The following is a 26,829-nucleotide window of genomic DNA, read 5'->3' as shown; positions in this document are numbered from 1 at the left end:
AAAAATTGAATAGAGAAATCAAATCTTTTTGTATCATGTGTTTCATGGAAAAAAGCAGAGAAAATCAGGACCACAGAACCATTTAAATTTTTCCCAATATTGTCAGGAAAGAAAATGAAAACAAGATTGTGACCTTCTGTCACAATGAATATAATGTTTTATCAATGGCAATACTGGGGACAAATTGAGAGCCAAATTTCTACATTTGTCTCATATTTAGACATGAGAAAAACAAAAAAGAAATTGAACAAAACAAATCATGAATGTGGTTTCCAATATGTCCAGAGTTTGTTTGCAATACAAAATAAGAAAAAATTGAAAAAAAAAAATAGGAACAGAGGGTTTGGGAATGATGAATGGTCCACTGACTGGTCAAATTTGCAATGTCCAATATCAATGTTTAATGTTCAATGTTCAATGTCTAAGTCCAGTGTCAAATGTCCAAGTCAAATGTCTCACATCCGAGTCCAATGCCCACTATCCAATGCCCAATGTCCAAATCCAATGTCTGAGGTCAATCTCCAATGTCTGAGTCCAATGTCCAATGTCCAATGTCCAAATCCAATGTCCAAAGTCAATGTCCAATGTCCCCGTTCAATGTCCCAGTTCAATGTTCCAACTCATATTTTGATGTCGAAGTCAAAAGTTTCGCTTGCAAATAGTGGCTCTCTACTTCCATAAGTGCAATGGATCCGAAGCGGTTTGGGTAATGTTTTCCATCTTTGCCGATTTGGAGAAGGATGAACCCTACAGCAATGTTAGAGGTATCAATGGCGAGAATGACTTCGCAACCACATTCATAGTCAATCGGGCAGAGTGCGGGGGACTCTAATATTAAGTCCTTGAGCGTCTGCATTGCTTCCTGCTGTTCCGATTCCCATACAAATAGTGCATTCTTGCGCATAAGGTTGACAAGAGGTCAGGTGATCTTGGAAATTTTTTTAATGAAGATGTGGAGGATGCTGCATGTTCTGAGGAAGCCCCGCACTTGCGTGACATTGCTACACTTAGGCCAATCTCGGATCTTCTGCACTTTGGATTCTCCTGGAACTCTGCCTTCAAATGTGCATTTATGACCAACGATGATAGCGGTCAGTGCAGCTAGAATGAACTTAGTAGCAGATACGGTAACACCAACATTTTCGAGTCTCTGGAGTATGTGGTTGGTCACCCCATAATGCTTCCATATGAACTGGCAAATGCCTTGGTTCTCTGGAATAGTCTTGGATGAGTCATCAACTCACTGATATTGGGTTTCCACCAATTTGACTGGGACATTGTCAATAAATGGAAAAGTATACTCTGGTATCTCATGCTGCACAATGAACACTGTAATAATGGTTGCAGCGCTGGGCTTGGAACCAGTCAATCTAACACCTATGTCCCATACCATTCCTCGACCTCCCTTAACCTTCCAAAGGCCGTGCATACTTGTCCGAACCTTCCACAGGCAGTTCTTGCATTCTGAGGCCTGTCTGAACCTCGTGAGTTACCATACCATGTCCTATCCTCATCCTTTTGACTTCACTGGTGCATTTTCCTTTATTCTATCTATATTTTGACTATGTCTTAGTGCTACACAGATAAATCTCATCAGCATCCTGTCGGGAGCCTTGGAATACGTATAAACAGTACACATTGCAGCTTATTACATAGGTTTGGACTTGCTTATCTCGCTACTAGTTTTGCCTCAGATTTCGGTCTCTCACGGAAGTAGGATATAATCTTACTCGCTGACTACTGATACTGCACTTCACTTCCCATACTTCAAGTCGTAATTAGTAGAGTCACCTTGGTATATTTGTAACTGCACAATTGATCTTTTGTTCATTCAGAATGATTGTTTGGCTAGACTGATGCCAATTCTGCACCTCGTTTATCCTTGAGTTCTGATAGATTAGCGTCATTCCGGACTTTGGACCCTTTGCAGAGTCTTATATTATTCAACACATCGACACACCGACATATATTGACCTTCGGACAATTCTTGCAAGCCTCGGAAGACATTGCGCTACTTTGGACAACACTTTCGCAGCTTCGGACGACCTTTGGTCGCATCGGACAAGTATCTTGGTACTTCGGACGTAGTCTCAGAACTTTGGATGAGCATTAGAAAGGTTTACTTCCAATATCTTGTCTACTCTCTGACTGTATAAGACTTCCCTTGCATTATCAAGGTAGTTCTTTAGGTTGTCTTTTATGACAAAGCATACTCACATCTCTCAGGACTAGGGACTCACATTCTGTAGAGTCCAGCCCAGGATTACTCTTTACAATGCTGTATCTCCTTGGTATACCTGGACTGCGTTAGCATGTCCTTGCGGCAACGTGGTTAACCAGTGAGGTCCGAGTGGGGTCCCAAAGGTCGTTAGGTCATGTGCGTCTTTGTGTAATGCTTGCTGATCATAACCTGAGTACAGATCCATCATACCATATACTGCATATCCTGCAAAGGACTCGGCAAGGTACTCAATGAACGGTGGGACTGAGGAGTCTCGTATGGTCACCGTGCTGAGCGGCTGCAAGTTGTGAATTAGACGTAGGGACTTTCCATTGAACTAACCCTAATGATGCTGTGAGTTGGTACTGCAAACCTAGGTGGTATGGACTGAAGTGTTACATGTTGCAAGCCTGTAATTATGTGAATCTCTACACTGTCTTTCTTGACTATGCAGAACCAGCGTGAATGGTATGCAGCAGTAGATGGTCCATAGATTCCGGAGTCAGTCTTCTCCTTAATGATTCAGATAACTTTGCCGATGGTTGCCAGGGGAATAGGGATGTTGTGCTGAGACCATGGGGTATGCGGAATTGTCGGAATTTTGTATGACGGAAAATAAGTTTCATTGAGACGTCCACATTTGCTCGTGTCCCGGGTGAAAGCCATTTCATGTACTCTAACGAGCCAATGTACAAGCTTCAGTTCTTCGGGCCATAATCAATTTGCCGGGTCTAAGTCTAGGTTGTCGGATCTCTCTTGCATGTAGCGGATGCCCAGAACGAAGTTGGGCAGAAGGAATGGCAGTGTAGGCATGCTGGCCTGTGTGCCAGCTATCAAGCACAGCTGTGAATAATAAATGGCAAGTTAGTACTGTAAAGCACAAATCAAAAAAAAACATACTACAAGTGGTTGAAAATTAATAGTAGCACTGCCTTTGACCACTTGCAGCTGCAGTCTGCAAGTAGCCAAAGGACAGTATACTTGCATTGCTGCTTGCCTCATGGCTTATTACATAGGTTCGGACTTGCTTATCTCACTACTAGTTTCACCTATGGATTCCAGTCTCTCATGGAAGTAGGATATAATCTCGCTCGCTGGCTACTGATACTACACTTCACTTCCTGTACTTCGAGTTGTAATTAGTAGAGTCACCTTGGTATATTTGTAACTGCGCAATCGATCTTTTGTTCATTGAGAACGATTGTTTGGCTAGACTGCTGCCAATTCTGCACTTCATTTATTCTTGAGTTCCGGTAGATTAGTGTCAGTTCCGAACTTTGGACATTTTGCAAAGTCTTATATTATTCGACACATCAACACACCTACACATTCTGACCTTTGGACAGCTCTCGCAAACCTCAGAGGGCATCGCGCTACTCCGGACATCACTTTCACAGCTTCGGACGACCTTTGGTCGCATCAGACAAGTATCTCGGTACTTTGGATGAACATTAGAGGTTTACTTCCCTATATCTTGTCTAATCTCTGACTTCAAGGTAGATTTTAGGTTGTCTCTTGAGACAAAGCACACTTGCATCTCTCAGGACTTGGGACTCATATTCTGTAGAGCCCAGCCTAGATTTACTCTTTACAACACTCTCCCTCATCATGGCCCACACCAAGAATACTGCCAAGAAATGTACTGGTGGCTCAGTGCCACACATCCTCCTCAAGATCTCAAGAGTGCATCTTTCTGGAGGAGACCACCAGAAAATGAAGATGGGGGCCCTTGATTTCATACCACTACCATGGACGAAATTCCCATGCAAAGTTGTTGCAGGCAAGGTAGAGCCGTCACAGCTCATAGTACCAACTGGCCATGAATCATATAAACACTTTAGAAATGAAACCAAACTGAACTCACCAATACTACATAGTCTGAAACCCAGCCCATATAACCACCTCAACGCAAGTAAACTCCCCACATACCCACACTCAACCAAGTACAACACCCAAAGAAAACCAGAACGAGGCAGTCAAACTATCCAAACACCAGCCATACGTCAAACTACAACATATGAGACGAAAGACCACACACAACCTCAGAAGGAAAACTGAAAACTGAAAACCGAAAACAAATATCACCGTCCCAATCACCCAACCAGACCACACCCATCACGCACATGTAAACTAAACAAATAATAAAGTGCATGGAACACGAAATACCCGACAAAATACAACAGCCCAAGTACATGTACCGCCTACTGAACACAACGAGTGTGATAAGAACACCTACCTTCCCTCATCCCACAACAGCATATGCAACTGAGACACATGTAAGCCAGCCCCCACCCAAACACCCTGATAAACGAATGAACCTAAGCCAAAAAAGAGAACACAGCCTACCTCAAACTACCATAATGAAGCCATAAGGTAACACCCCTCATCCAAAAACCCCAGTATAAAAGACCCTCCCCCCCTACCAGCAGTAATCCCCAACCTGCTCACAAAGATGAAGGACATATCCAGCATCAAAACTGCGAACCTCAATGCCTGCCCCTCTCCTATGGGCATCCGCCAGTCTCTTCACAGACATCAGCAAACAGGCTCACAATTCTTCCTGCCCAATGTCCTAACAGATGAAGGGGACTGCACCGCAGAGGGACTATCCCCCCCCCTGATACCCCATCACCATCCCCCCACCCTCAGAACCTGAGAAGAACGAGACAACCCCAACCACCAACTCCCTCACCCTCACAAAGGACTTAGAGGTAGAGATGCCCTTCGATACCCACCCCCAAACCCCTGCGCAGACCCCCACCCCCACGGAAGATGAAGCAATGACAGACCTACTCATCTCCACACCCAACCTAACCCCAGCTCGTACCCAACCTCCTGCAACCTCACAAGCATCCGAGGAAGACCTTCTCCGAGCTTACTTAGTGGTCACAGAGACGAATCACTCCATCATTAAGTCCAACGGCATCAACTCACTCACGGTCATCCCCCAATTCACACCCACCCCAATCGGTGGCTTCCCCCATATTCACTTGGCCCATGCAGCACAGCTATTCGATTTCCAAGTGGCAAAAGTCATCACCACATGGCTCAAGGTACCCCACCCCAAGATCCTTGTGAGGGTCTTTGACCACGATAGGAAAAACCCCTCTGTTAAAGGCCCAATACTAGTTGAATGCCTACGCATAGCGGTAGCTGAGATTGCTCACTTCGTCCACCAAGACAACCAAGAAGTGAAAGTCTCCCCACCCTGCCCTGAATTCAAAGTCAACTCCCCTCCACTACTCCTCTTCTGCATCCACAGCTTCTCGACCACAGACATAGCAACCATCAGAACAGCCGTCTATGAAGCATGGTTGGACGACGTCACCAGATGGGACATCTGTGACATCCTATCCGAAGGGGATTTCCCCGAAGACAAAGTCCACACCACAGCGTGGGACTTCATCAGATCACTATGGATAGAGCGCCTCGACTTCAAGGTCAGCAGAGGCATCCTCCTCCCACATTACAATGTGTTCGCGATCAGTCCCACCAATAATCCCTTGGTCTGGACGAAGCTAAGAGCCTACCTTCACTCCCTAACCTACCCATCTGAACTTGAAGGAAACAGCATGGCAGTCAACTTCATGCCCTGCCCCCTCTGCCACTCAATTGCCCACCCCCATGGCCTCTGCCTGTTCCCAAACATTCCACTTTGGAACAGACCCAAACACAACACGACCGTGAGACACAACAATACGAGCCAAAGAGGTAGAGGCAAAGGGAGGAGAGCCCCCACCCGAGAACTCTCTTACTAGCTGACGCACATACTTGCCACCCCGCCCTCGTGATACTATAGCTAACATGCACATACACATACATCATGTAACTACGTACTCGAATAAACCCCCCTCACCAAAAAAAAAACCTAAATGATGCAAAAGTGTGCACAACCCTGACAGCAGCCACAAACCACATCATTTGGATCTACAGGGCTAGATCCAACTAACCCCTACACCTGTGGCCCAAATTTACTGATCGTGGAAGCAAGACAGGAAAGCCAAAGGAGCCCTAACGGCGTAAGCCAAAAACGGAGGCCTATTCAGGCCAAGGATTAGCCATGCTGAGAAGCTGAAGTAACCGCAGAAGACTCAATGAGTACAGGACTCGTTTTTTCAGATAGTGCGAACATCTATCCACTGTGGATGCCCAGGATATGACAGCCCTCGCCTCTCAATGGTCGTTCAGATGGCGTAGTAGTTCGACCACTCAGCAAACTTACAATCAAAACTCACTTTACAGTTCTTTTCCCGGCTTTGGTTCAAGCCTCCTGAGCAGCAGAGGGGAAAGCCCTCAAACCGCCAGGGCCAACCCAGATGATGCTACACAGGAGATTGGAGGCAGACCCCCAGCTCCAATGCCACACCAGGCAGACAACAACAATAGAGACACACCTCACATCAGAAAGAAAAAGAAAACGAGAGCTAACATTCTCCTCGCTACTCTGAACATGAAGGACCGTGCATCCCCCCAACTAAAGAACAGTGAAATATCAAAATGGTCAACAATCCAACACATTATGAGAGAGAAAATAGGCATACTATGCGTCCAAGAAACGCACCTACTGCCTGAACACAAAACACAAATAAGTGAACTATACTCACAAAGACTCAAAGTTATAAACTCGAGAGACCCACACCACACAGGTAATTCAGCAGGGGTAGCAGTAGTGCTCAACACTGAAATCTTCAACACGAATGAACTAGAAATGACAGTAATCATCCCCGGCAGAGCCTTGGCACTTAAAACAAAATGGCATAACACACACCTGACCATCGCCAACATATACACCCCAAACAACCACACACAACACACTGAGTTCTGGAACAAAATATCAAGAACCTGGCAAGAAAAATGTCTACCCAATCCAGACTTCATGATGGGAGACTTTAATATAACGGAAGACGCACTTGATTGGGCCCCAGCCCGCCCTGAAAATGAACAGGCACTAGACGCCCTCCGAGACCTAAGATTCCAGATCAATGTACAAGACACCTGGTGAATCAACAACCCATCATCACATCTCTTCACATTTTACAGTAATACAAACTCACATTCACGCCTAGACCACATATACACATCGCCAAACCATGAACACAACATATTTGGATGGGACTCGTGCACCTCGGCCATACCGACAGACCACAGAATGGTCCTCGTAAGATTCGCTCCATCAGACACACCTTTTGTTGGAAAAGGCCGCTGGTCCTGGCCAATAAGCCTGATAAACGATCAAAAACTCATTGAGAACATCAGCAAAGCCGGAAAACAAATACAACAAATTCGAAGATCACACTCAGAAAACCCACAACAAACTTGGGAGGAATTTAAATCACAAACCTGTCAGCTCGCAAAAATAACAGCAAAAGAACACCTGAATAAAATCAGAACAAGAACTAAACAACTTGAAAATGACCTACGAAGAACGGTAGCAAACAACGACATAGACAGCAATGAAAACACCCGAAGACAAAAAGCCTGGATTGAAAGTGAGATAAACCACCTAGAACACAAGAAAAGAAACAACTACACTCGCAAGCGAAATGGGCAGTGAAGGGCGAAACCATGAGCAAATACTGGTCGAGAATCAACAATAGTAAGACACCTCGCAACATAATATAAAAACTAAAGATACCCAACCAAAACCGATTTGCCTCCTGTTCCGACCAGATGGCTGAAATAGCACGATCTCACCACAAGAACCTACAAAAAGACAACATGTCCAAACAAGAAGCAGAAATAAGGCAAACTGAAATACAAAACACAATGAGCAAGATCCCGCAATCCCAGAAACTATGGAACGACAACTCACTACTACACAACCTCCTAAAAGAAAACCATATCCATGAAGCCTTGTATGCCTCAAAAGCAGGTAGTGCCGCTGGAATAGATGGAATCCCATACGAGATCTGGAAAAACCTACATGAAAAACACATCAACGATCAAAAGAAAGAACTACCTAGCTTTAACATAATCAAAACTCTCACACTAGTAATAAACGACATCCAGGAACATGGTGTCGATGACAATACAGACTTCACCCTGGGATGGATGTGCCCCATCTATAAGAAAAAGAGCGCACAGAAATAGAGAACTACAGACCGATCACCCTGCTGAACACCAACTATAAGATCCTCACGAAAGCACTAGCCATGCAATTAGCACGAGAAGTACACTCACTGATTCACTCCGACCAAAGCGGCTTCATACCTAAATGCTCCATTTTCGACCCCATACACCTGGCAAGACTAATGATTGAATATCCAGACATTGCTGAGGAAAACGGTGTCCTAATTGCGCTCGATCAAGAAAAAGCATATCACAAAATAAAACACGACTACCTAATAACAACCCTCGAAGCCTTCCAGCTCCCGCAAACCTTCATCACGACGGTCAAGGCCCTATATAAAAACACACACACTAAGGTGGCAATAAACAGCATACTAAGCGCCCCATTCCAAGTCACCAGAGGGGTACGCCAAGGCGACCCCCTCTCATGCCTCCTCTTCGACCTTGCAATTGAACCATTAGCATGCACCCTATGAAACTAAGAAAAACTCACAGGCTACAACATACTGGGACCAACAGACAAAATAATAGTAAACCTATACGCCGATGACACCACCATATATCTAAATGAGACGGACAAATATAGTGACCTAGAAACAATACTATTAAAGTGGTGTTGCGCATCTGGAGCAAAATTCAACCTCAAAAAAACCGAAATAATACCAATAGGATCAAAAACGCACCACGACAGAGTAATACAAACATGGCAACCAAACCACCTCAAACCGCCACTAAGCAACAGCATTAGAATAGCACTGGACGGCCACCCCATAAGGTCTTTAGGCGCCTGGATTGGTAACAAAACCAATGATGTAACCCCATGCGAACCTATACTGAAAAATGGCAAAAAGGCCACCCAACTCTAGACGGAAAAATAATAGTACAAATGATCACAGGTGGCATGACACAATTCCTAACTAAAGCACAAGGTATGCCAAAGAACATTGAAGCCACAATAACAAAGATCATACGCAACTTCATCTGGGACAATGCATGCACCCCCCCCCCATTAACCTAGAATGAATGCACCGCCCAAAAGAAGAAGGCGGAATTGGCCTACTCAACATCAAATTAAGAAATGAAGCAATAGAAGTAACATGGGTAAAATTGTACCTAGATCTTTCCCCATCCAGACCAGCATGGGCCTCAATAATGGACCTAATACTGAACAAAATAAGACTGAAATACAACAATAATGAAAACACTAACCCATTCCTCACATCATGGGTTCCTCCGAAAACTCTCAAAAGAACTTAAGAAAAGTCTCCCATCATGGTGCCATCCAGGCACACCTAAGAACACGTACCACAAATCAAAAAGTAAATGCCTAATAGACACACATAAATTGGACAACATCAAACACCTTCTAAAAATCAGAAAAAGACTAATGCAAATCAGCGAGAACGACCAACACTTCCCAAGAAAAACATGCCCCTGTACTGCATGTAATAAAGATCGAGATAAAGGATGCAATAATCCTCACACCTGTGCCCAACACGCAAATGAAATCCTGTTTAAAATCGCACCCAAATTCAACACCAAAACACAACCGAAAAAAGATGGACTATCGCTAACTCACCGCAGAAAAGAAAAGAACTATCAGGCACACCAAAGATGACAAGGGGAAATCCTCTTCAATCCCACAGTAATGATACAATCCAGCCTACCAGAATGCTTCAGAATCTTCCTAGACCCAAACAACACATCACTCACTGCAGCACACCACCTACAAGCACCGACAAGGGGCCTCAATCTCATACAGGACAACCTAACCATCTTCACTGACGGCTCATGCTTGAGCAATGGAAAAGACAACACACAAAGTGGATGCGGAATATGGATCAGAGAAAACCACCCCAAAAACCTTGCCTTCAGAATCCCAGGACAAAAACACTCAAACCAGATAGCAGAACTGTCAGCAATACTACTAGCACTGCAACGAACAGAACCATACATAACTATAACCTTTGTAACCGACTCCAGGTATGCCATTGATAGCTCAACCAAACACCTCCCACATTAGGAAGACACCGGATGGATCAGCATCGCAAATAGTGAATATATAAGAGCAACAGCATACCATCTACGAAGACAGTCAGCCCAAACCGCATTCATATGGGTAAAAGGACACAATGGACATCAAGGAAACGAACATGCTGATAGACTGCCAAAAGAAGGAGCCAACAAACCACAGCCAGACGAATTAGACTTAACCGTACCAAGTGAATTCAACCTACAAGGAGCAAAACTGTCAGCCATCTCACAATCCCTCGCATACAAAGGCATAAGAGAAAACATACCAACGATCCTGAGACAAAAAACCACGAACAACCTGGATGTTACCAGATTTGCAATACAAGAAATAACCGGACACCTAGAAACAGATGCCAGCATTTGGGAGGATAGCAGACACAAAGATATATCTCGCAAGACGAGACAGTTCCTGTACAAAGCCATGCACGGCGCACATAAAATCAGAGAATACTGGTCAAAAATACCAACATACGAACATTGGGCAAAATGCACCCACTGCAATGCAGACAATGAATCCCTGGAACACATTCTAATTGACTGCCCAATCCCTAATATGGTCCCTGGCCAAATGAACATGGCCCCTAAAATTTGGTAACTGGCCAAGGATAAGCATAGGAACAGTCCTAGGATGCGGAAACATAAACCTACCGCCATTAACTAGACAAAGTAACCCACCCGAAAATCAACCAGCAAACAACTCACAAAAAGGTGCCTCCAGACTCCTGAAAATTCTGGCTCAATTTCTCTCAATAGTTCACAATGTCACAGCATGACCTTCCTGATGATGATCCCGACGAGCTGAGTGGAGTGCAACCGAATGTATCTCAGGATCCCATGGATGACATACTAGCTACAATCGCGTCAGAGGAGACTGAGGACATGCCAGACCACATTTATATTTTTTCACAGCCTTCATCTTGGACTCATTAGAGGCTACAATTTTAATCTGTAACATAGCATTCAGAACCACCTCAGTTATCTGTGTACTACTAGTATGCACTAACACTACTTATGTTGAACTTCTTTTTGACTGCAGAGGCCGGTAAAATGCCACGGCACATGACCTCGGTGATACTCGTGACTCATCTGTTCACTTCCAGAAGTTGCCGCTATGGTGCACATACATGTTGAATGTGTGTATCGTTGGCATATCATATCTGTTCAAATTCTATCTGTGTACATCAACATCATACTTAGGACTTGATGATTCCTGTGCATGTCAATGGGAGGTATCGGCTGAAAGACAAAGTAGGGTCAGGTGCTTATGGTAAGTGAATTGTTTTTATTATTACATCTCACTGCGAGGACTGGACTTTGTGACAGGCGAAGTGTATCATGCAAGTGATATCATTGGCGACGGTGATGTGGTTGTCAAGCTTCAATGTATTACTGGCACCACCACCACCAGCTTGGAGCACGAGTATAATGTGCTCAGGCAACTTGGTGATACTGTTGGCATCCCCCATGTCCACTGGTTTGGACGGGAGGACAGTTATGATGCCCTAGTCCTTGATCGTCTTGGACAGTCGCTTGAGAGTGTATTCAAGGAATATCAACACTCATTCAGCTACAACACTATAGTGTTCATAGCTCATCAGCTCATAAGTATTTCCTAAATCACATGTACTGATTCTAACATTTTCACTAGGTCTGCCGCCTCCAGTACATTCACTCCATACACTTCATTCATCGCGACTTGAAGCCCACCAACATTCTTATCGGAACTGGCAAGGATGCGCACAAGATTTTTCTTGTCGACTTTGGCATTTCCAAACAATACAGATGTCCACGCACTCACCTCCATATTGCATTCAAACAAACCGCCTCCTTGACAGGAACTCCAGCTTTCACATCCATCAATAGCCATGCAGGTATGGAGCTAGGACGTCATGATGATATTGAGTCCCTCGCATACCTCTTAATCCACCTATTTCGTGGATCTCTACCTTGGCTTTGCTGTAGTGGCATCTCTGACAAGCAAGTTGTTGAGATGAAGTATGATACGATGAAGTTGTGCCAAGACCTTCCTGAAGAGGTTAAACAGATCCTCACCTATTCACGTTCCCTCTCGTTTGACCAGAAACCAGACTATGCATTCTTATGTCGCCTTCTTCAGCGCATCAACAGTACATCTGAGTCTTGCCAGCAGGACCATGTACCCAACTGGTCCACTGTTTCCCCCGCACCTTGCAAGACCCCCAATGGCAATGCAGATTCCACCATGCCCCGCCGCTCATGTCATTTGAAGGTGCAGGCTTCTTCTCTGTGCGCTATGTATTCCCTGCGCAGCAACCGCCACCCTTGGACTGTACAGAAATAAGTGCTACTTCAATAAATGTGAGTACACTTATTCTTTAATATTCATAAAGTTGTTGACTTAAATGGTCTGCAGGTCTATGTCACACAATAACTCATGTCTTACTGTGTTGTATTCTTGTTTGTATGTCAAAAATTCATATAACTACTTGACCGCAACAATATGAGTGAATTTGAGCCTTCTGTGATTTGGTTCAAGCTGGCTTGAGCTGTGGCTCTATGAGCCTTAGCTAAAGCTGACTCATATGGCTAGCCACAGCAGGCCAGGCCGGATATAATGGCTTAGCTCACTATAAATAGCTGAGCTGTGGCAACACTAGAACTTGGAACAAGTCAAACATGTTGCTTTCTAATGGTTGTTATTTAGTACATGACTGATACATGACTGATATATCACTCACTTTGCAGGTGCTCCATGAGTCAGAGACTTTGGCCGCTTCTTTGATGCTGAATTCTCTTTGCCGATGGAGTCAGCAACATCATTGAGGTTGACTCCTTGTGCTCTTGTTTTGGTTGTCCCAATGCAAGGGACTCAATGTAGAGACTCACATCTCCACAGACACTTCTCTCGAATTCTTCCACTTCCCTCACAAACTCCAGCTCTAATCCAAAGGATACATCTTGCGCAATAGTGCACTATATTTTATTTTGCAGATTCCATGCACAGCCACTCGCATCTTGCGCGCACCACATGTCTGCCCTCACATCATCCGCATACTCGTCCGTCCGTCCTCCCCATGTCCTTAGATGTTCATTGGTGCGTTTTCTCACTATATTCCCATTTTGACTAATTGTTTTCCATCACTAATGCTCAGGTTTGCACTTTGTGCACAGCCGAGACCCTGTTACATACTTCATGTACTATTTATAGCCTGTTCAGCTTGCTAATTCGGACCTGCGTGCCTAGCGATGCTTAATTATTTTACATATACTATCCCTCTACTCTATATTCCGGGTCGATTTTCCGCCCACTTTCTCTGTGTCCTTAGATACAAGGGAATTTTACTTGTTGAGTGCAGTGACTATCTAAGTCTCTCACATTAGTTGTCCGCCCTTTGCCTTAGCATCAGCCAACCTTAGTTGGGGTGTTAACAGTAGTCTTGCTTCATCTCTCTCTCATCTTGTTTGCTCATCCTTACTTTGCACTCACTCGTGCGCACTACCTTCGTGTTGCACATCTTGCCCTTTGCCTTTTGCACTCATGTGTCCGCCTATCGTTTATCGCATCGCTCCCGCCTCCCCTTGATGTATGACTTGAGGTACTGGGCCTTGTCATGACAATGTTTTATGTATGAGACTTTTTGTTGTGCTACAGTATATAATGTATGAGTACTACAAGAACAGGTGCCTGCAATGCCATTTTAAATAACTTTGCCACTGATATTTTGTAGCTCATCCACGGTCCTGTCACCCACCAGGGACAGGCTTCTTTTGCATAATATCAAGATTGGATTTGATATGGTTGACATCACCATGCATACATCTTGTTCCATTCAATTCCATGTCAGTGCTGTCAACCACCGGCCTCTCTCAGCGGCATTCATCAATGGAGGCAGAAACTTGGTGGCGCCCGATGGCTATGGAAAGCTTTTCTTCTGAGAATCAGCTTCTACTAATTTATTGTGGTCAATCGAATCAGGATGCTGTAAGTGTTAAAACTCCCTTCAATGGAAATTCTGTGCAAATATATACTAATGGCTTCATGCGCAGCAAACATACAGGCTCTGGCAGTAAGTCAAAGCTTCAATAATTTTGTGTGCACCTTGTGATGATATTTGTGCGGTTCTGTAAGACACCGACCACAGATATACAGGTTTGCTCTCTGGCATTTTCTGGAGAGTTTATAACAAACACAAATGAAGACGGTCATCATGTCGTATTTGTCTGGCAACTCACCCGTGAGACATTGTTACTTCTCCAAGGAGAAAATTAACCTGTTTGCCTGCCTGAGAAGAACCAGAATTGCGATCTCGAGACAACCACTGTGTAGAGAGCCTGCAGCCATCGCTCTACATTGCATTGGCACGCCAGACCTGTCGTGCAAGCAGTGATGAAGGTAGTCATCAGGATCAAGCCAAGCATGATGCACTGTTCATACTTCCCTAGAATTAAGCTGGGACACAAGCCATACAAACAGATTTTATTGAACCTTGGCTCACTCATACTGACATGTCCCCTTTATGTGGTGTCCGCATGGGTGTGTCGCTTACATTACATGTTTCTTTTCGCCTGTAACTCATCTCTATCCAGATCCATGCATTCAGGATGGTCCCATACCTAATCACCACAAGCCAACACATGTGTCAGATGCATGAAAGATAGAAGAGCTTGATTCAAATCCTCAGCGCAAGGATCCAGTGCCCCTGTTGTCTAGCCTGCATGTTGCGGCACAATGCATCCCTATCCCTACAACTGGGATGATCCCAGATGATAAAGATTCTATGCCTAAATCTCCATCGATCATGGGCGTCAAGTCAGTGCTAGCTGTTCAAACAAGAGAATTGTTTTTAGGATCTGGCAGGTTGGCGAATTGGATGGTTCTCCATGAGAAGAGGCATAAATGCACGCCCATGATCTGTAGGGTATTGTCCAAGGTACTAACTTATCTCGCATGTTTGAGTGCTTTGATGATCTTTCTGTGTCCAGTGGAGGGTTACATTGAGGCTCGATCCAGCCTTGGGGCTACTAATTACAGGTGTCATATGAGTCTGTTATCTGATGTCCTTAATCTTACCTAGACTTAGTAATAGCATACACTACGTCAACATGTCCCTACCAATGTAGGGTCCATTGCACTTGGCTTGATATGCAGCACTATCAGTCCAGCTGACCGTATATAAGGCTGTTTTTGATGACTCACTTCTACTGGTAGTGACCCTCTGCATCCATCAAATCAATGACCACCTTCACAGTGGGTTCAGTTAAGTCGATATACTCTTTGAATGTACAAGTAGAACTATGGGCACACCTGTGAACATTATTAATACATGAATAATAGCTCACTCAATTAAACTACCGATGGCATATTGCATTTTCGAAAGTATGGTACAAGCAAATTAGATGTGATTGTTGGCTAACAAATTGGCAGCAAAGAGGGCATTAGGGATGCCGCTTCAGTTGAGAATTAATGCATATAGCACAAAACAGATGTCCTAGTACACTTTTTTGTTAGTGAGATCAGGTTGCAACTTAGCTGAGACAAAACAAACAAACCACATGGTGTGACCAAGGGTATCACTCTTGTGTCATGAAATTTGAGATGACATACAGGACATGTAGACATGGTGATTGGCTGATCGGTATATATCTGTAGGCTCTATATATATACAAACACCTGGATGTCACTGAATGTAAATATTTATGATCTTATAAGTGTCTTACATGCACGGGAGAGGCACGACTCTATTGCATTTTCAAAATCTGGGATGAACCAGCAACTATAGTAGTAGGAGGCCGTGCTATTGCTTAGTAATTACAGCAAACAAGAGTCATCCTTTGCTTGGCCAAATTCCAACATGATACAAATCCCTCCATAACGCTATATTTCACCGGAACTCATCTCTCAGGTTCGCAACATGCTGAGCCAGATCCTTCACGTTCAGAGTCTATGTCACCTGTCTGAAGGGGACAGCAAACAACTCAACTTATTAGTACTTGGAGGAGGGTTTACTTTATAGCACTCGAGGATGTCGATATGGTTTGTTTAATCTTGTTCTTTTTGAGACCCCCTTTAAATTATTAGCTGTGCCTCAGCAGACTTTGTAGCAATCTTTGATTGCAGTGCTCTTAACCTCACACTCCACCACCAGATGGGCATTGTGAGATAACAATACCTGGATTATTTACTTGACTATTTCTATCAGAGATGGTGACCCAATCACAGCTCTGGACTACAGATCTGGTACTAGTCTCATTGTGGCATCTGCACAGCCACCAACTAGCAGCCCATACGGCCTTTGGTTACTCTTTTGCCAGGTTCGGCACGATGTGCAAAACATTCATACGTCAGATACCAGTGTCTTCCACCAGATGTATTCCCACAGGTAAGACAGGTCTTTTGTGCCTGAATGTGCTAACAATGAATGGACTTGGTCTATCAGCAATTCACGTAATTTTTGCTTCCCACCAGGATGTCTGGGATGCATAGCAGCTCCCTATCCTGCAGGTGCAACCTCAGAAGTCCATCCTGCAGGACAAAATTCTTATAGGACTTAGGTGCATCCAGGATGGTCTTGAAGAATGGGTCTTCCTCATACCCTTTAACTTCAGACAGCATTGCCTCCTTTTCAGGGCATGTTAATGGTTTGGAGTGGTGGCTTGGTCAGCCCTTCTTTCACAGATGTTGTCATCTGGTATGGCTCAGGCTCAGGGTTTGGCTCCTTTAGGTGCACCCCTCCCTCCTTTCCTTCGACAAGACCCTTAAGGATGAAACAATCGCACATCCGCCATGTAAATTCAGCCGAAGTCTCGGGTCGACTGGTTTCCGCGGGTTCGATGGGTTGTCAGACCCATGGGTGTCATGCAGTGGGGCTGATGGGTAAGCAAGAGGATCTCATTTTGTGCGACATGTAGGCTGATTTGTGGTTCATGTTAGCTTCTGATGACCGAAATCTCGGTCTTGACTCCACATTCAGAGCCTATTTGAATTCTTGCTATATTTGCTAGGTTGTCGAGCCATGCTGAGTTTCAGAGGTGTGCAGAGAGCTCACATGGAAGTCACCACACGGAATGAATACATGGCTGGCAATAATTGTGACCCTAGCACACTTCGATAGAGAAAATCACATGGGGAGATGGAACCATGTTATTCTGTTATGCAGGATGAATAGCATTACTTATGCAGGGCCTAGTAATATAATGTATCCTATTGCTAATGGGCAGAAAAATGAGAATATTTGTGGAAGACATGGGCGGCGTCACTCAAATTTAAGTCCTCAAGAACAAACATTGACCTTGGTAGATTAAGTAAGTATCTGGGGTCTTCAGCCTTTTCTTACCCTTTCACCAGTGGCAATTTTTGACAATGAATCCTATTGTCAAAGGCAAATAAAAGGGTATCATTTTCTCAAGCGAGTTGCAATGGTAGATACTGCACCCTTTAAATGCTCATCCTAGGGTTAGATAATAACATACTTTGTACGTCGCATATATGTTAGCCTTTCCATCTGCTAAAAATAATATAAACAAGCCTAGCCTTTAATCAACCCAGATGTTCTTGGATATTGCAAGGCGAAGATTGATCATCTGTTTGCATACAAAAGACCAATGTGTTGATACCATTCTGAATCTCAATACTTCTGACATCTCTTTTGAGAAAAAGTCTAAGGTTCACCCACAGCATCTCAGTTGCAAAGAATTAAATTTAGCACGTTCCTCAAAGGCAGCCTTTCGGTTACCTGTCAGTATCAAATATTTGGAAACCTTCCGCCAGTCCTTTTCTGCATGTGTATTTTAACCTATGCAAATAAAAGTTTTGTTTCCATTAGACATGCCAGTTGGAAGGCAATGTTGCTTGAAATAAATGCTTTGTAAATTGACAGTCCATACAGTCATAATGATACATATAATGTATTGTAATGACCAAGAAAAATAGGATACATTAATGAGGTGAATGAGCAGGTGCTTTTGAGCTACCACAGTGATGTATCCATGAGGAGGATCCCATTCCGCTTCTTACCACTTTAGGTTATGTATCCGATAAATTGCTGTTAGGCTATCATTACTGATGTATCTGTTCGCCGGATCATATGAGCGTGGTTTTAGCTGATGTATCCAATACATAAGTTACTGTTAGGCTACATACTGACTATCCTACTGATGTATCCGTTTGGCAGATCATACGAGCATGGGTACTTCTGGGTCCTTGTACTAATCCTTCACCGTTTTAGGTGATGTATCTGATACATTACTGTTAGGCTATCATACTGACTATCCTACTGATGTATCCGTTCGGCGGATCATACAAGCACAGGTACTTCCAGGTCTTTGTGCTCATCCTTCACTATTTTAGGTGATGTATCTGATACATTATTGTTAGGCTATCATACTGACTATCCTACTGATGTATCCATTTGGCAGGTTGTACGAGCGCAGGTGCTTCCAGGTCTATGTACTCATCCTTCACCATTTCAGGTGATGTATCCAATACATTGCTGTTAGGCTGTCATACTGATGTATCCATTCAGTGGCAGGTTGTCCTTCTCTACCATTTAGGTGATGTATCTGATGCATCTGAGTTGTTGAATCACTTGCTGCTGTTAAAGAGGTTAATTGTTACCTGTTCCTTCTCTACCATCTAGGTGATGTATCCAATACATCGTTTTAATGGGCTATCATACTGATGTATCCATTCAGTGGCAGCCTGCCCTTCTCTACTACTGAGGTGATGTATCTGATACATCCAAGTCGTTTTGACTCACTTATTACTATTAGTATTAAGTAGGCTAACAATTATGATCATACTAAAGTGATGTATCCGATACATTGTAGCTCATTCAGCCATGTTTGAAATTAGATTTTGCACATGGACCTTACAGTCAGCACTCGTCAACTATGTCAAGTCATCAATTTTCAATAGTTCCATGTTTCACTTTAAACACCCAACATGAAAGGTAGAAACACTAAATTTGCATGTGACAAAACCCTTCTCCCACTAACTGTGGCGAGTCGGGGATGCAACTACATAAGTACATATTGTAGATAAGATATTTGATATCAAAAGGAAGTGTATGTAACGACTTAGACATTTTTTTTGCTTCCTGTACAAATATAATTAGTTTTGAATGCTCCAGAGTGTTAGCATTGAGTATGACTTACTTCTTATAAGCACCGTTTACAGTAGAACTCCCCCGTTTCCTTGAGCTGGCAATTTCTGACCCAATTGAGTTGGCAATTTCATTGCGCTTGGAAATTTGCCGAACTCATTTGCCATGACTGACAATTGGTGACACGGTCACCTTGCTGGAGGGTGTAGGCTCTGCCGAGGTGGAGCTGGACACAGGTGCAGACTCTGCCAAGGTGGGACCGACAATCAGTGACACGGTCACCTTACTGGAGGGTGTAGGCTCTGCCAAGGTGGAGCTGGACACGGGTGCAGACTCTGCCAAGGTGGACACAGGTGCAGGCTCTATGGATGTGGACATGGGGGAAGGCTCTACTGAGGTGGACACAGGTGCAGGCTCTGTGGATGTGGACATGAGGGAAGGCTCCACAGATGTGGAAGGCTCCATGGAGGTAGACTTGGAAGGAGCCCGTGGATGTGACTTGACAGGAATGGAGGGAGCTTGTGAATGGGACTCGACAGGAACCATGACATCCTTTGTGATAAGATCAGTAATCATGTATTTGTGGAATTTCCTGAGTCCCGTATGTACTCAAGAACTCATAGAATCCCTCTGCAGCCAGCATCAAAGAGATGACATTGGAGCCCAAGCGCATCGAAGAGACAGCATCAGAATCCAAGCGCATCGGAGAAGCTGAATGCAAAGGACATAATGGGGGCATTGTTGATAATGGAGACTGAGAAGACGAGGATCCGAGCGGTTCGGATTTATGAGGGAATGATATGGAGGACACCATTAAGATATCATGTGGGAATTTTTCTACCATCTCTGATACATCATAGGTGCTGTCGACGTCTTTCAATAACTCAGGCTCTAGTGTCGAATGTTGACTTGCACTATAAACACTTCCTTGTTCCTTTACTGCTGCAACCGCTATCAAGGCACAAGTCAGGAACATTCCAAATTTGGTTTAACGCACAGGTCAGACTCGGACTTATGAAACATGCACTTGGTGAACTCTTTCCATGGCCGCATGATCCCTGAGTCAAACTCAGGATATACTTGGTCGAACTGGTTTCCAACTTCAGTCGCACCAACATGAAAACTCTGGACGACAATCTTCCCTCCCATGGCTGGTGTTGGGCCACCCATAAGGACTGTGAAAACATAACCGGTAAGCCTCTGAAGCTCATTGAAGAATTCTGTGAGAGCACCAGGGAGTCTATCAATATATCTGTAGATGCAAGTTGCAGGTGAGCACTGGTACTCATGCCAATGTGTAGTTTCAACTGACACTTGATGGTCAACCACCTCTGTGCCCTTTGTCTCCTCCAACTCTGTCTTCTTCTTTTGCTTTGCTTCTTCAATGAACATCGCTACATGTTGTTTGACGTCATCGGATGCAGAGTTATACAGCATGCTGGTTTGCTTTCTGATAACCATTAGCTTAGATTGGGATCTTGACCTCTGTTTTCTCAGCTGCAGTCTTTGCCTCTGCCTCAGCTTTTGCTGTCGAGAAGGCAAGATCAAGAGTGGGCTTGATTATATTGTTGAAGAACAACTTTGAGAACACCTCTGTTGCTTGTGGACCGCGGACAGGTCTCGTGTTGCTCATCATCTGGGCAACCATACTCTTTCTACTAATTACGGCTGTCATTAGGGATGTGCTCGTGCATGTGCCCGCTGTCGTCACATCTGCAGTCATCATTCTATTATTGCGGTTTTTGTTGTGACAGTTGACTTTAGATGAGCCCATATCATTTTTGAATTTATTTATGATTTGCTGATGTCACAATTCTCATAAGGGCGCGTGTTTGACCTAAGAATATTACAGTCATGTACCTGTTGATGGTTTTCGACAGCCTTGCCAACCACAGTCTTTTGCTTGACTGTGAACTCAACATCGAGGGGGATAGATGTGAAGCCATTCTGGGAATTTTTTGAACCATTCTTCGAATACTGGCTTCCAAAATCCAGTATAGTTGTGCTTTGCTTGACATACTTGGTATTTAGCTGAGTGTTCTTGAAAGAAAGTTTCTTCTTTGGGGGTAGCCCACTTCGGCGGTGCCATCTACTATTCATTGTAAGTGACATAACCATTATGTGAATATTTAATAACACCCATGGTTTTTGTTCAAGGTGTCAATGGGCAAGTGAAATAAAAAAGAGAATGAAGGCTATTGAAGCACTCGTTTGGGGTGTGCATGGTGCATGGACCATCGAAGTGTGTCTGATACAAGATTTAGGTAGTTAAATTTCTATCTATGTACCCTGTATAGCACTGGGGCCTATACACCATTACTGTCATTGTTGTTCTCATAGTTAAAATATAACAGCAGCATCTCAGAAACTTTGAGATTGGGAAATAAACACAGTTAAATGATTGCTTGAGAGATGCCTCAGCAGCTTGTACAGTTAGAAGTTAGTAAGTAGTGGTAGTTTTGCATTATTAAGTGGCTGTCATTCTACAGTTTTGGTCCGACTACAAACCAAGTTCTAGGTTGTCTGCAGTGTCTATGTTCATGGTGTGCGCATATCTAACATATAACAGGAACCTAATTCAAGCCATTGCCTCAATTCAAGGCTTAACTGTATTATGATATCGTAGATCAGTATCTGTATTGATAGTTAGCTATGTATAATATTATTAGTTTCTGTCTGACTACTATCAAAGGTATGACTCCGTGCCATGGTTCAAGAAGCTACTGCTTCTTTTCAACCTTTTTCTACCAACCACACCACAATGCTACAACCTCTGCAACCAAAATTATGCCACATCCTCCTATTCATATGACACTTGAGGCAAAATGGCAAGCAAGTCGTGAAAAAAACCAACACCATTAGGAAAAGTAAGACTAATCACTCATATTAATTGTGTCCAATCGTACCTGACTGGTCAACCAATTGAAGGAATAGAGACAGAATCTTAAGCTGGTGGAGACAACTTTGTGTTGAACAGAACACGGGGCCATCAGAGCTCCAGAAAGCAATCACAAAAGCCCTGCATAGCTATGACTCCGATGAACATGAAGATGAAGATGAGCTGGAGACATTAGGCAATTCTAGTGAGGAGAACGATGACAACACACCATATGTCATTTTATAAATAGAAAGTAAAATGAACATGAAATTAATAACCCACAGATACAGATCAGATCTTCTGGAATGTCTGCTTGCTATAAAAAGGATCAAAGATGACATGTTGTCGTTGATTGATGAACCTTGCACATTCACTGAGGCACTCTTGCTTCAGTTCGTAAAAAGCATTACATACACAGATGACTGCGCTGACAATGGTGATCAAACTATTGTCACGGATATGATAGCCAAAGTCTGACACTTACTCAATCAAGCCATCCCTGTTCAAGACAAAATCCATAATTTCTGTGGTTCCTTAGCAGCTGAGTTTAGTGCTGCTAACACAGTCTGTCGTTATCTCAATACCACACTTGCTTATTTGGAAGACATCAAGTTCTACTTCGATGTAGAGGGGATTTCAGAACTCTGCGTTGCTCACTCTATGGGGGAGTTAATGTATCAGAAGGGTTATCATCTCTGAGTCTTTCCATTGAGTGGCCTCCGTACAATTGTAAATCATCTAGTATATTTTTGCACCAATGTAACTTGATTTCATTGCATGTGACAGTGGACATGGCTCTTTTTGATTCCAGATGGTCTTGAGCCCATGATATGCTGACAAATCATGTGTTGACTATGTCTTCTGGCAGCAGAATGAAATGTGGATGACCATCCAAAAAACCTCGACTCAGACAATATATAGAATGCTCAGATGACAACTCAAAGTATCTTTGCCATCACTCTTTTGCCGTCTGTGATGATGGCTCTCTATCTTTACGAACAACATTTATGACTTCTCAACCTGACATAGTGCCGCAACCAAGTCCCGAGTGCTCTGAACGATTTTTTGATGCCTGGGATGAGACACTACCAAGCGAACCCAACAACCCTTCCATTGAGAATGTGGACTCAATACCTTCCACAAAAAAGAAAAAAAAATACTGGTGTGTATACTACTGGAAATGCACCTTCCTTAGTTTTCAGGCTAATGTTTGTTTGTCAGAATATTCCCTTGCTTCAGTGGATACCAGAACAGTCCTCATACCTAGATGAGATGATCTGTCTAGAGGGCCATGGTGATGAAATCCCTTGAGAAGTATGTGCTTGCAAGGGTGAAGAACCATTACTTTACCGCTGCTGGGATTGCTTTGAGGCAGAAATGGTGTGTCGTTCATGTATGCTTCAACAGCATGTACATAATCCACTCCATAGAGTCGAGGTACATTTATCAAGCATCAATTCAGCTGCAGCACTTGACAACTTACTCGCCCTTAGGAGTGGAGTGGCACATTTTTGTGCAAGCCTCTCTGAAGCTGCTTGGCTTGTGTGTCCAGTTGGGCCACAATCTAGGAGAGAAGTGTTACAATCCTGAGTGTGCTGCTGGCGATGATTTTGTTGTTATAGATGTCCATGGTATTCATGAAATCGGCCTGGATATTTGTGGCTGTGAGACGGCCCAAATCCATTACAAGCAGCTTATTCGTGCACAATGGTTTCCAGCTACAGCAATAAGTCCTCATACTGCTGCCACATTTGCACCCATGGAGTTCTTTCACCTACTTACATTTGAATCAAAGGTCTCTGCATACGAGTTGTATCATAGTATTGCTAGACAGACAGATAATACTGGTATCACACCAATTATGGTGCATCACCTCATTGATATCATCAGTTTTTCTGCTCACTGCAATTCCAGGATTGTTATTCAGCATTCATGCACATGGTTTGTTAATGGCGCAACCTCAAAGGACTCGAGCAAGCGGGAAGGGGCCATGATCCCAGCGGTGTCAATGCAACTTCTGCTGCAGAATGTGTTGTATCTTGTCCGGCATGTCCTCATCCTGGAAATAATTTACCAGAGGACTGGGAGGACGCACCACAAGACACCAGGTATGTAACTAAGTTCAGACTCACAGTAACCATTGAGTCTTCACTGTAATATTTGTTACATGGAAATATGGTCTGTTGCAAAAGGAACCTACAAGTCAAAAGGGCACAGAGAAGCAAAGGAATGTAAGTATGAATGCTGCTGTACAAATTTGAAAATGGTACTGAGGCGAAGGCTATCATTGTATTTAGACTCAGGTCCTATCGATGTTCATCAAAGCCAACTCGGAAATTCATATCCGGACGTCGATAATCAGGACTCGGTAATCAGGACACAATATCTGGACCCTTGATGACACTCAAGCACCAACACATTCAGTGCGAGGGAGTGGGGATTCAGTTGTGGTGTGCAGTTACAAAAGGCCGGCCCTGGGTTGGAGTAGCGCAGAAGACATCATCGACCTTACGCTAGGCAATGCTAAGAAGAACAGTCTGTTGCAAAAAGAACCTACAAGTCAAAAGGGCACAGAGAAGCAAAGAAATGTAAGTATGAATACTCCTGTACAAATTTGAAAATGGGACTGGGGTGATGGCTATCATTGTATTTAGACTCAGATCCTATCGACAGTCATCAAGGCCAGGAGCTCAGTAACCAGGTCTCGGCACTCGGGTCTTGATATTTGGACCTTGGTAATCGGGTCTCGGCACTCGGGTGTCAATACTCAGACCTCGGTAGTTATGTTCTGGGAGTTGGGAATTGGTAATGGAGACCCGGAACTCAGAGTTCAATATTCGGCAGTAAACATTTGGTACTCGACACTTGGTACCCGACATTTCGGAACTCGGTAATTGGGACTCGATATCTGGAACTTGGTAATCAATATTTGGAACTTGACACTCAATATTCAGAGTTCAGTGTAGCGATGGTCGCGGCGTTGGGCTCGAAACCACGTATTTTCATACTCACATCAACACCCGAAACATATGCGCACATGTCCGACGCACTTTCGCACATGTCCGAGCCACTCCATATCGGATCCGGCGCATCGGACCTTCGGACATCGCATCGGCCGATTGCACTTCGCGTGCACTTGTCCATCCCGTGTCTTGTCCATCCAAACTAGCCTCACTAGGTGCGTAGCTATTCCCGTGCACATTTTCTGACATTCGGACCACATTATTACATGTCCGCAGCACCTCGTGTCTTATTACATAGGACATCGGACCCGAAATATATCGCTACTATCTTCGCCTGTAGTTTTCCGAATTTCTACGTACTTACTTAAATACTCTGTAGTGACCCATAGCAATCATCATCCAGTAGTTAGGAGCCGTTTCCCGACTCTGCGGATCACCCAGAATATTCTCTTGGTTCTTAGTTGCATTGCGACTGGAGGGTGGGTTGGCCTTTTGGGAGAGGCTGGTTCATGCTGTATTCTGCAATGAGGTCGATGAGAGGTTGTGTGGCATTGTAGTCCATTAGGTGAGTGTTTCTTTCTTCTTCCCATAGAGGGTGATGGTGGTTGAAATCGCCAAGCCATATCATGTGGTTGTTGATGGTCAGGCATATTAGGGCGATGTTGGTGGAGAGGAAGTCGTCGAGGGCTTGGATGGTGTGTTTTGTTGTGAAAAGAGTGCATTTACCAAAGGAGCAGTAGAATTGGATGACTACTACGTCGGAGGAGGGGAATGATAGTTGTTTCCAGTCATTCGTGTTGAGTGCAGAGCTGACGAGGGTGACGGCGCGGGTCTTCTGTTTTGGGTGAGTGTAGTGTTGGGTAGGGTAAAGGGTGTGCCATTGTCTGTTGGATTTGGTGTTGCGGAGTCGGTCTTCACATGCTTCTTGAAGGGCAAGGATGTCCCAGTTTCATGCTGTTGGGCTGTTGAGGATGGATTCTTGTGCTGCTCAAGAGTTGTTGAGGTTCTGTTGCTAGATGCATAGCCGGGTGGGTGTTGGATCTGGTTGTTCAGACATGGGCTATGGGCAAGTTGAGGGATCTGATGAGTGATTGCTGTGGTGACATTGAAGATGGAGGGAACCAGAGAGGTAGCTGCTTTGGGAGGAAGGGTAGTGTGAGTCCATGTTTTGCAGGTGGGGAAGTAGGGCAGAGAGTTTTCGGGGTACTTAGCACTGAGTTCGTCACACTTTTGTTTGAACTCTGGACAACCTCTGCTTCAGCTGGTGTGGTTGTCGCTGTGGCAGTTGACACATCAGAGGGTCCTGTAGGCATTGCAGTTCGTTGTGCGGTGGTTGTCGGCGCATGTGCCGCAGATGTTTCTGCTGATGTTGCAGTTGTGGGCGATGTGTCCATGTCGTTGGCATTTAGCACATCAGATTGGTTCCTTAAGGTCTTTCTTGATATGTACCAGGTGGTGGTCGATGTAGAGGCCGTCTTTAATCAGTTTGTTGGCAGTGTTCACGTTGTTGACCTGGATAGTGGTGAAGGCCATTGTTTGGGTATGGGACCGCTTGTGTGGGGGCTTGATCCATCTCATTGAGGC

General features: G+C 44.1%; 6 protein-coding genes across 6 annotated transcripts; 5 read left to right on the top strand and 1 right to left on the bottom strand.

The window, feature by feature from the left end:
• Positions 1 to 7,891: 7,891 nt before the first annotated feature.
• EDB93DRAFT_1094049 (uncharacterized protein) lies at positions 7,892 to 8,311 on the top strand (the record flags this gene model as incomplete). The annotated part of the gene is made up of 1 exon (XM_041446564.1): positions 7,892 to 8,311. The coding sequence occupies one exon, from the start codon at positions 7,892 to 7,894 to the stop codon at positions 8,309 to 8,311; it is 420 nt and encodes a 139-aa protein (XP_041302632.1).
• Positions 8,312 to 9,313: 1,002 nt separating this feature from the next.
• On the top strand, positions 9,314 to 9,517 carry EDB93DRAFT_1072603 (uncharacterized protein; the record flags this gene model as incomplete). The annotated part of the gene is made up of 1 exon (XM_041444993.1): positions 9,314 to 9,517. A coding segment is annotated over one exon (204 nt), but the record flags the coding sequence as incomplete, so codon positions are not given.
• A 1,566-nt stretch (positions 9,518 to 11,083) lies between these two features.
• On the top strand, positions 11,084 to 12,644 carry EDB93DRAFT_1255303 (kinase-like protein; the record flags this gene model as incomplete). Its single annotated transcript, XM_041453754.1, has 4 exons — positions 11,084 to 11,143; positions 11,522 to 11,591; positions 11,648 to 11,904; positions 11,973 to 12,644. 4 exons carry the CDS (start codon positions 11,084 to 11,086, stop codon positions 12,642 to 12,644), a joined length of 1,059 nt encoding a protein of 352 aa, XP_041302630.1.
• A 6,317-nt stretch (positions 12,645 to 18,961) lies between these two features.
• EDB93DRAFT_1107954 (uncharacterized protein) lies at positions 18,962 to 20,841 on the bottom strand (the record flags this gene model as incomplete). The annotated part of the gene is made up of 7 exons (XM_041447780.1): positions 18,962 to 19,031; positions 19,060 to 19,065; positions 19,298 to 19,318; positions 19,457 to 19,542; positions 19,579 to 19,996; positions 20,402 to 20,656; positions 20,717 to 20,841. The coding sequence occupies 7 exons, from the start codon at positions 20,839 to 20,841 to the stop codon at positions 18,962 to 18,964; spliced, it is 981 nt and encodes a 326-aa protein (XP_041302629.1).
• A 2,764-nt stretch (positions 20,842 to 23,605) lies between these two features.
• EDB93DRAFT_1058419 (uncharacterized protein) lies at positions 23,606 to 24,149 on the top strand (the record flags this gene model as incomplete). The annotated part of the gene is made up of 2 exons (XM_041444786.1): positions 23,606 to 23,719; positions 23,784 to 24,149. Coding segments are annotated over 2 exons (480 nt in total), but the record flags the coding sequence as incomplete, so codon positions are not given.
• An 83-nt stretch (positions 24,150 to 24,232) lies between these two features.
• On the top strand, positions 24,233 to 24,439 carry EDB93DRAFT_1094058 (uncharacterized protein; the record flags this gene model as incomplete). Its single annotated transcript, XM_041446566.1, has 1 exon — positions 24,233 to 24,439. A coding segment is annotated over one exon (207 nt), but the record flags the coding sequence as incomplete, so codon positions are not given.
• Positions 24,440 to 26,829: the final 2,390 nt, after the last annotated feature.

This window comes from Suillus bovinus (assembly GCF_016758785.1).
Source record: "Suillus bovinus strain UH-Sbo-P2 chromosome Unknown EDB93scaffold_90, whole genome shotgun sequence".
Taxonomy (NCBI): Eukaryota; Fungi; Basidiomycota; class Agaricomycetes; order Boletales; family Suillaceae; genus Suillus; species Suillus bovinus.
Note: the sequence above shows the minus strand (reverse complement) of the source record. Positions and strands in the feature narration are given on the sequence as shown.